At 39.2% G+C, this 9,932-nt stretch overlaps 1 protein-coding gene across 2 annotated transcripts in view; it reads left to right on the forward strand.

Annotated features, from left to right (window-relative positions):
- Positions 1-9,470, forward strand: part of PHLPP2 (PH domain and leucine rich repeat protein phosphatase 2) — a 66,064-nt gene extending 56,594 nt beyond the window's left edge. For both annotated transcript variants that reach the window (XM_004387784.2, XM_023741885.1), the window contains one exon: positions 3,598-9,470. In XM_004387784.2, coding sequence (XP_004387841.2) covers positions 3,598-4,746 — 1,149 coding nt within the window. In that variant the 3' untranslated portion in view covers positions 4,747-9,470. The remainder of the gene's footprint in view (positions 1-3,597) is intronic.
- The last annotated feature ends 462 nt before the right edge of the window (positions 9,471-9,932 follow it).

A 9,932-nucleotide genomic window follows, 5' to 3' on the forward strand; every position in this document is an offset into this window, starting at 1 on the left:
GCAGGTTGTTAATGAGTCTTCCTCCAATCCTGATGCCACATTCTTCTTCATATAGTCCAGCTTCTCAGATTATTTTCTCAGCATATAGATTGAATAAGTATGGTGAAAGGATACAACCCTGACACACAACTTTCCTCACTTTAAACCATGGAGTATCTCCTCATTCCGTTCAAACGACTGCCTCTTAGTCTATGTACAGATTCCTCGTTAGCACAATTAAGTGTTACGGAATTCCCGTACTTTGCAGCGTTATCCATAATTTATTATGATCCACACGGTTGAATGCCTGCCTTTGCATAGTCAATAAAACACAGGTAAACATCTTTCTGATATTCTCTGCTTTTAGCCAAGATCCATCTGACATCAATGATATCCGTCATTCCATGTCCTCTTCTGAATCCAGCTTGACTTTCTGATATTTACCTGTCGATGTACTGCTGCAGCCGCTTTTGAATGATCTTCAGCAAAATTTTACTTGTGTGTGATATTAATGATATGTTCGATAATTTCCGCATTCTGTTGGATCACCTTTCTTGGGAATGGGCACAAATATGGATCTCTTCCAGTCAGTGGGCCAGGTAGCTATTTTCCAAATTTCTTGGCATAGTGCTGCATCCATTTGTTGAAACATCTCAATTGGTATTCTGTCAATTACTGGTGCCTTGTTTTTCGTGTCTTCAGTGTAGCTTGTACTTCTTCCTTCCTTGATCATATGCTACCTCCTGAAATGGCTGAATGTTGACCAATTCTTTTTGGTGTAGTGACTCTGTATTCCTTCCATCTACCATGCTTCCTGTGTCATTCAGTATTTTCCCCACAGAATCCTTCAATATTGCAAGTCAAGGCTTGAATTTTTCTACAGTTCTTTCAGCTTGAGAAATGCCGAGTGTGTTCTTCCGTTTTGCTTTTCTAACTCTAGGTCTTTGCACGTTTCATTATTATACTTTACTTTGTCTTCTCGAGCTGCCCTTTGAAATACTCTGTTCAGCGCTTTTACTTCATCATTTCTTCCATTTGCTTTAGCTACTGTATGTTCAAGAGCAAGTTTCAGAGTGTCTTCTGACATCCAATTTGGTCTTTTCTTTCTTTCCTGTCTTTTTAATGACCTTTTGCTTTCTTCATGTATGATGTCCGTGATGTCATTCCATAACCTGCCTGATCTTCGGTCATTAGTGTTCAGTGCATCAAATCTGTTCTTGAGAATAATTTTCTTCACCTTCAGCTTGAACTTGCATATGAACAGTTGATGGTGTGTTCTCCAGTTGGCCCCGGCCTTGTTCTGACTGACGATATTGAGCTTCTCCATCATCTCTTTCCACAGATGTAGTTGATTTGGTTCCTGTGTGTTTCATCTGGTGAGGTCCATGTGTATAGCTGCCATTTATGTTGTTGTAGAAAGTATTTTCAATGAAGAAGTCGTTGGTCTTGGAAAATTCTATGTGATCTCCAGCATTGTTTCTGTCACCAAGGCCAGATTTTCCAAGTATAGATCCTTCTTTGTTTTCAACTTTCGCATTCCAGTACCAGTAATTATCAATGCATCTTGATTGCATGTTGCATCAATTTCAGACTGCAGAAGTTGGTAAAAATCTTCAGTTTCTTCATCTTTGGCCTTATTGGTTGGTGTGTAAATTTGAATAATAGTTGTATTAACTGGTCTTCCTTGTAGGTGTATGGATATTATCCTATCACTGACAGCATTGGATTTTAGAATAGATCTTGAAATGTTCTTTTTGACAATGAGTGTGATGCCATTCCTCTTCAATTTGTCATTCCTGGCATAGTAGACAATATGGTTGTCTGATTCAAAATGGCCAGTACCAGTCCATTTCAGCTCACTAATGCCTAGAATATTGATCTTTTTGCATTCCGTTTCATTTTTGACAACTTCCAATTTTCCTAGATTCATACTTTGTGCATTCCACGTTTTGATTATTAACGGGTGTTTGCAGCTCATTTTGAGTCATGCCAGACAGAATTCTTTATAAAGAATACCCATCTTAGGTTCCATCTAAGGAAGCACAAAACCAAGAAGTATCATCATGGTATGATTGATACTTTTAGTATTCTGGAAGTAGGAGAAGTTCTTTCATTCAAAACAAATGAAAGATAAAAGATAATTTTTTGACTGTTCTGTGTTTTACACAGTTTAGATAATACTGTTTAGATTTTTCTTCGGTCGTCTTACACAAGTATGAAAACACATTTCATTTTTAATGAACTATTAAGCTCAGACAAAACGAAGAAAATACTATTCTGACACCAAATACATAAATGAATTACATCAGTTTTATGTTTATAAATATTGTTTAAACCACATTTATCGTGTGCCTGTTATTTGCGAAGCACTGTGTTTTCATTTTCTTGTTTAATTTTCACAGTAACCCCATGAGTTGTCGTCGTTAGTTGTTGTTGAATTGATTCCAACTCATGGTGACCCCATGTGTGTCAGAGTAGAACTGTGCTCCATCAGGTTTTCAAGGCTCTGACCTTTCGGAAGCACATCTCCAGGCCTGTCATCCGAGGCACCTCTGGGTGGGTTTGAACTGCCAGTCTCTCAGCTGGTAGTCAAGCGCCTAACCATTTATACCACCAAGGGACTTCAGCCCCATGAGAGAAGTGCTTTTATTCTCCTTCTACAGATACAGAGAATAAAGTTTAGAGTTTGTGACAGTTCCAGTAAATGAGAGATCCAGTTGGCAGTTACTGCAACTGTGAAATAAATGTATCGCTGATTTTAGAGTTTGTTCATTTAATCTTACAAAGAAATCAATACAAGATATCTGGCAGATGAATATTCCCAGTCTATAACCAGCGTTATTCCTTTCCCTCTTAAGTTTAGATTTGCATGGGTTCCTATTTGATCTGCTATTCATTCCTGGTACAGTCCGTAGAGTTGGTTAATTATGCTGTACTTTAGTTTGTATTTCTAAGGCTAAATAACCTTAAAAAACCTGTTGCTGTTGAGTCGATTTTGACTCATAACAACTCTATAGGACAGAGTATAACTGCCCTGTAGGGTTTCGAAGGAGTAGCTGGTGGATTTGAACTGCTGACCTTTTGGTTAGCAGCCGAGCTCTTAACCACTGCACCACCAGGGCTCCAAATAACCTTAGAGATTACTTAATCTTGAGCTACAAAGACTCTCTTAACCATTTGATATCTGTCTGAATCTTTTCAGTCACAACTGTGCATTTCATGAGAAATCATTTTTCTGAGTCTTGACCTCTCTTGAGAATCCTAGTGATGGGGAGTTAATGACAGCTGTGCTTAATGTTGTTCTGACAGATGTTTCTCTGTTTAAGAACATGCGTGGCCTGTGCTTCATGTCAGAGCAAATAACTTAGTCACTTAATTTTAATTGGTTTTAACTTCAGTCCTCTGAACCATTTGATGTAATAACCATATGGTATTTTGTCCTTTTAGAATTCAAAACATTTGTTTTCAGAAGTCCACTTAAAATTATATAGGTCCTAAGAAAAACCATGTAACATGTCTTATTTTATTGTAGATTTCTAAGCATTGTGATATAGAAGGATATAAAGTTGCCTGTCATTGTTGCTTGTTTCTCAAAATTTGCATTCTGCTTGTCTGTAGGACAACAAAGTGAATGGGGTAACCTGCTGTACCCGGATGCTGGGCTGTACATACCTCTACCCTTGGATCCTCCCCCAGCCCCACATATCTTCCACTCCACTTACTATTCAGGATGAGTTGCTGATTCTGGGGAACAAAGCATTGTGGGAACACTTGTCATATACAGAAGCTGTTAATGCAGTGCATCATGTACAAGACCCATTAACAGCTGCCAAGAAGCTGTGCACTTTAGCACAGAGCTATGGTTGTCAGGACAATGTGGGGGCCATGGTGGTTTATTTGAACATTGGTGAGGAAGGTTGCACTTGTGAAGTGAATGGGCTTACCCTTCCAGGTCCTGTGGGATTTGTTTCAACCATCAAGGACCACCCCAAGCCAACCACTCCTTCCTCTAGTAGTGGTATTGCCTCTGAGTTCAGCAGTGAAATGTCCACCTCAGAGGTGAGCAGTGAAGTGGGATCCACAGCTTCTGATGAACACAACACTGTTGGCCTGGATACTGGCTTGCTTCCAAGGCCAGAGAGGCGCTGCAGCCTTCATCCAACACCCACCTCTGGGGTTTTTCAGCGCCAGCCTTCTTGTGCGACTTTCTCAAGTAATCAGTCTGACAACGGCCTGGACAGTGATGATGATCAGCCCGTTGAAGGGGTCATAACAAATGGCAGCAAGGTAGAAGTAGAAGTAGATATTCATTGCTGTAGAGGAAGAGATCTTGAGAACTCTCCCACTTTTATAGAGAGTTCTCCTACCCTGTGTCCTGAGGAACATGCTAGAGGCTTGTTTTTTGGGATCCGAAGACAGAACAGTGTGAATAGTGGCATACTCCTGCCAGTGAGCAAGGACAAGATGGAATTGCAGAAGTCACCCTCTACTTCCTGTCTCTATGGAAAGAAACTCTCCAATGGCTCTATTGTGCCCCTAGAAGATAGCCTGAATCTCATTGAAGTGGCCACAGAAGCCCCCAAGAAGAAAACTGGCTATTTTGCTGCCCCAACTCAGCTGGAGCCAGAGGATCAGTTCGTTGTACCTCGGGATCTGGAAGAAGAAGTGAAGGAGCAAATGAAACAGCACCAGGAAAGCAGGCCCGAACACGAGCCCAGTGAACAAGATCGGACTGAGGTCCCGGAGGAGTTTGACACAGCACTATAATTCACCCCCAGAAGCCACACTTTTAGAGAGGGCTGTGTCAGTGTTGGTGTAGGGACTATTCCAGAGGCATTATGCCACTGTGTTTCTAAAACATAGATGAGTGGGGTAGAACTCAGAGCCAAAAAAGGTGAGAGCCATCAGGGTCTTGCTCTGGTTAAGCTAGTAGCTACTATCAGTGTTAAGTTTCACATTTAACCTGTATTGGAATTCCCAGAATTGTTGGGAAGAAAGCAGATGTTGTTCTGTATCAGTCCTACCACCTGCCATTAACCCTTTCTCTCCTAGGATACTTTTGAGAATTTGCCTGCCTGGGCAGGAAAGGGACTATTTCTGTGGAAGAAATTTCTGAAGATTGATTCCCGTTACTAATTGCTGCTGATGGATCTCTGTGACAGAGAAATCACCTTATATCTCAACCTAACTGATGGAATGTGATGTGACTAGTCACATGGCTTTTCATTCTTCTCTACGAGAATACAGCCTATCAAAATGACATTTATTGGAAATGTAGAACCAATCGGATAATTTATGTATGTAATGTAATGAGAGCACTTTTCATTGACTGTGAACTTTTTACTTTTGAATCTGCATTCGAGCCAATCTTCTTAGAGGCAGCCTGGCACCTTTGTCCATAGGAAGAGAGATAACCGGGTGTTGGAGACTTCTATGAGGGTACTAGAAAGGGCCATGGGAAATTGATTGCCCAGCAGATCACAAGAGAGGAATTTGGGGATTGGCCTCTTTCCATCACGTATGATACAGTTGGCAGTCAGTCTCTTAAGACGTAGGGCCAAGGCTGACACTTCTTGTGTCCAAGTAATCTTGAGGCACAGCAGATAACAGACAGAGGCTGAGTGAGAACAGATGATGGATGAATGGAGCTCATGTGTTAGACGTGTTCCGTCTCATTCTAGAGCAGAGGGATGGTTTTCTAAAATACCAGAAGTGAGTTGAGAATTCACCTCTTTAATGTTCAGCAGAGTACTCTTATGAAAACTGCTTATCTACCTTACGTGGTTTCAGAGTACTGGGCTCAGTTACCAAGAAAGACTCTTAATTGAGAAATTCCTAAACTTAAGAAAACTTGGTGTACTGTGTTTTTTTGGCACATTCCACGTAATCCTAGCAAAAATGTATTTCCTTGCATATTTCTGTTCTGTTGCCTTTTCCGTTAGATTTACTTAGGAAAATTAATCCTACTTATATTCATACAAAATTTTGACATTGCTTGATTTTACCAGGTGGGGAATGTGCTTTGAATTTTTTGGAATAGTTTCACAATTAAAGAGAAAATAGAGTGGAACCTCTTTTAATTTGTTTCATTAGAAACAAAATGTTAAAAGATAGGGGTGGTATATATAGTCCTTTGTGTTTTTTTAAGTTTTTGTTTAAAGCAATAGTAGAAAACCAGATGACCCATCCACAAATGGATGTGCAGTCTTCATCTGCCTCCAGGCTCCATGCCTGTGGGTGAGTCAGTGGAGTATGCTCTTGAGGGATTCTGTACCCCTCAAATCGCCCTCAAAATCGGAATGAGTCCTTGAATTGTCAGGAACACTTGATTTTCCTGTGTCAAACTACTGGTCAGCTATTGAAAGATTTTAGAACTCAGGTCTTTGATTTGAAGGAGGGAACATGGGGGGAAGAGGGGGTTTCATGTGAAGTTTAGGTGCTGTTAGAGAGATGGGAACAATAGTGTTGTCACCTTATTTTTATATGGGGAAAAAATGGAGGAAAAAAACTCAAGATGGTAGTGATGGCTGATGTAAAACATCTTCCTACCCAGACAGAAGAAACTTCGGGTTATAGGATAGTGATGCTATCTAGAAGTGAAGGTTATTTGGGGAAAATACCACTTTAATAATATAGTCTTATAAAAATTGTTGTTTGTCTGTGAATTCTTTTCTTGTCTTCTCTTTGTTTCCCACCTTGCTTATTGGAACCACCATAAAACCCAGTTCTGAAATGGAACCACCATAAAACCCAGTTCTGAAATGAGCTTACCAGATGTAAATGTATTTACTTTTTAGTCAGCAGAACTCTGAAATCAAAAATGTTCTTTTATGTGGTAAAAGGTTATTTTTAGGAAATATTAGGTCGTATTGATGAAAACCTTTAATATACATAATACCAAAACTGATTATTCTTCTTTAACCTCTTTTAATTCATTTCCTTCTACATTTGCTCTGTATTAAAACAGAGGGTAAAAAGGTCATAGCCCATTACCAAAAATAAAATACAGAATTCTTGACCTATGAAGTAATTTACAGAAATTGTGCTTTCTGATTTTGTTATCTGATTAAGCTATCTGATAAATTGGTGAAATTCAGTAAACTGTCTCCAGGTGAATGTAATCTACTCTCCAGTACTTCACTGAGATGACACGTTGCACAGTTGGGCAGAGTACAGTTGATCTCTAGCCAGGGATTCTGGCTTCTGCATGATTCTAAGGTCTCTATGAGTACCCCCTACTTAATAGAGAATTTTAACCGAATTTCTGAAAGAACACTCCTAATCATGGGAAGAGTTCATGTGTCCCATGGACAAGAAAATACACGAGTATTGGCAGACATGGTATTCTTACTTTTATCCAAATAAATTGGAAATATATTTGAAAATTTGAATATTGATAGGCATAAAGCTACAGGGCTTTATTATACTACTGTAGAGTGTATGTGTGCAATACGTTGGTGAATTCATTTTCCTGATGTATACAAGAGCCGACAGGAGCAGCCTGGTAATCATTGGGTGCTATTAAAATTGTAGTGAGTGCTATTTTCCAGGAGATGGAGCCAGTTAGGTTTGGCCGATCTACTGAATATTAAATGATGCTCTTCTTTCCATGTAGACCTTCAGCAAAAGCAGGTACTTGGAAGCCACAAGCTCACCTTCTCTGTCTGTTCAATAGTTATTAATGAAGAGACCTCCATAAGGGAGCACTTAGCTGTTATTGGTAAATGTACCAATTATTAAATAATTAGTCTCCAAGCCATTCAGTGATGTCTGCAGCATCACTATAGAACTGTCTTGTGTCACTTTTACTTCCCTCTGAGTGGAGCCTTTCAGACTCCCCGATATGGAGGCAAGTTAATCTTTCTCTCCAGTTAGTGATTTTTGCCCCATAGTTGGGTAAGCACTTCCTAGATTGAAAAAACAGCTACGGTAAATCCTGCTGTTTCCCTCATTTTGTGATCATTCTATCACATATAAGCTCCTTGTATTCTGAATTTCATGCACTTCTCCCAGATGCTATAGGGTTTTTTCTCACTGTTGCTTATGGATGTCATTCAGACAGTGGGTTCATATTTTATGGTTTTGTGCAATCATTGTCGTATTGTAGTCCTAAGACTCATTATAGTGTATTTTTGATATTTTTGAAATGTGTTAAATTTTTTAATTCAATAATATGAGCCAGAGCATGTTGCAGCGAATCTATTGTTTGTAAAAAAAAAATAATAATAATAAAATAAAATGGAATATCTTTTTCATGACTTCGTTTTAAAATGGAGTACTTGTTATTTTACAAATATGCATGACACCAACTTTTCTCTCCTAACTTGTATGTAGAATTAGTTTCTTAATCAAAAGCTCCTTAATGAGCTTTCTGCTTTTTCATGCTTTAGGGAAGATAAGCAAGAACAAACAAATGAAACCATTCTGTGATGCTTTATGAAGCAGTGAGTTAAGGCAAGAATAAATATTTTTGATCACCTTTTCAGTTGAAATAGCACTAAAGTTTTTAAGAAACATTATATTCTGACTTTATGTTTCAAGAAATCTCAAAGACAGGAAACAGTCCTTATTTACATGCCTGTTACTAGATGACTAGAGGAAACTGAATTGTGAACAGTCTACCCCTAACGGCAACACAGAAGAGCTAATTGGATAATCTGGCCATTACGCTTTTCATAAGGTAATATAGCTTTGGTGTTAGAACTTCAGACATGGTGGTGGGCATTGGCTAACAAAGTACTTATAATCCTGTTAAGCCAAACTGTCCATTGGTTGTCTCCCATAATCTCTGGACTTCCCAGCAAGATTTTCTTACCTTTCACTTCAAATTAGAGCTGAGGTTTCCTCTTTTTCTGGGAGAACAAACATTTTAAAAACTTGGTTCAACAGCTGTTTATTGAGCACTTTAAATGTGCTGGGCACTATGCCACCACCCCCTTTAAAACCTCAGATCTGTGAGACATATCTCCCAATTCCAGGGTGCCAGAAATGAGGTTCTCTGAATGTGCTGGTCTTTGCTTCATGTAATACTAATTCCGTGATAAACCAAAGGTCAAGAGTAGGTTAATCATGCAGAAAAAATTCCAGTGTGTGATTCAATTCCTAAATCCTGCCTCTGCTACTTAAGATTTGTGACTTTAGGCAGTTTATTTAATCTCTATGTAAACGCTCAGTTTCTTTCATTTGCTAAATGGAAATAATGGTATCTTCAGTTAATTGTGACCTTAAATGAGATAATACAAGCAAAGTGCTTCCTTAGCACAATACTGTACCCTTCACACAGCGAGCACTCGAAATGTTAACTATTGGGTAAGCCACTTGGTTTCCTCATCTGTAAAATATGTATGAATAATATATCTTGACCTGCCTCCCTCACAAGTGGTAGTAAGACAAGGTTTGCTAAAACATCTTGAACGTTAGGAAACTGTACAAGCATGGGGCATGTTATTATAGTGTCAATGGGCTGCATTTCCTTAAGAGGAGCTAAAGCGCAGAACAAGATCACGAAGGGGCCCAGGCACAAAGCTGGGGTCAGAGAAGAATGGCCAAATCCCCCACTTCATCAAGCACAACACCTAGGGGTGGGCAAAGATCTGATAGGGGCACATTTCAGGAAATAAGTGCTTGCTAGATGAGAATTGTGGCCAGGGGAGGAGTAGTTCTTTTCCTTGGTGGGGGTGGGAGTAGTTCCTTTGATTTTTGCTGCTGTTAAATGTCTTGTTTACCACTTGGTGAAAACTGGGACTCCAGCCACTGCCTCGAGGCTAAGGGTGGTAGAGCAGAAGCACCTGTCTGCGACACAGCAAGCTTTTTTATTTTAACCTAATAATGTAGATTTTCACTTGATTATTTTCATTTGAGCTTTACTGTTTATAAACATGTAATCCAGATATTTCCGCATTTCTGTATGAAGTTTAATTTTGATCCTTTGTTTTGAAAAAGTTCTATAAGAA

This window comes from Trichechus manatus, unplaced genomic scaffold (genome assembly GCF_000243295.1).
Source record: "Trichechus manatus latirostris isolate Lorelei unplaced genomic scaffold, TriManLat1.0 scaffold00194, whole genome shotgun sequence".
Lineage (NCBI taxonomy): Eukaryota > Metazoa > Chordata > Mammalia > Sirenia > Trichechidae > Trichechus > Trichechus manatus.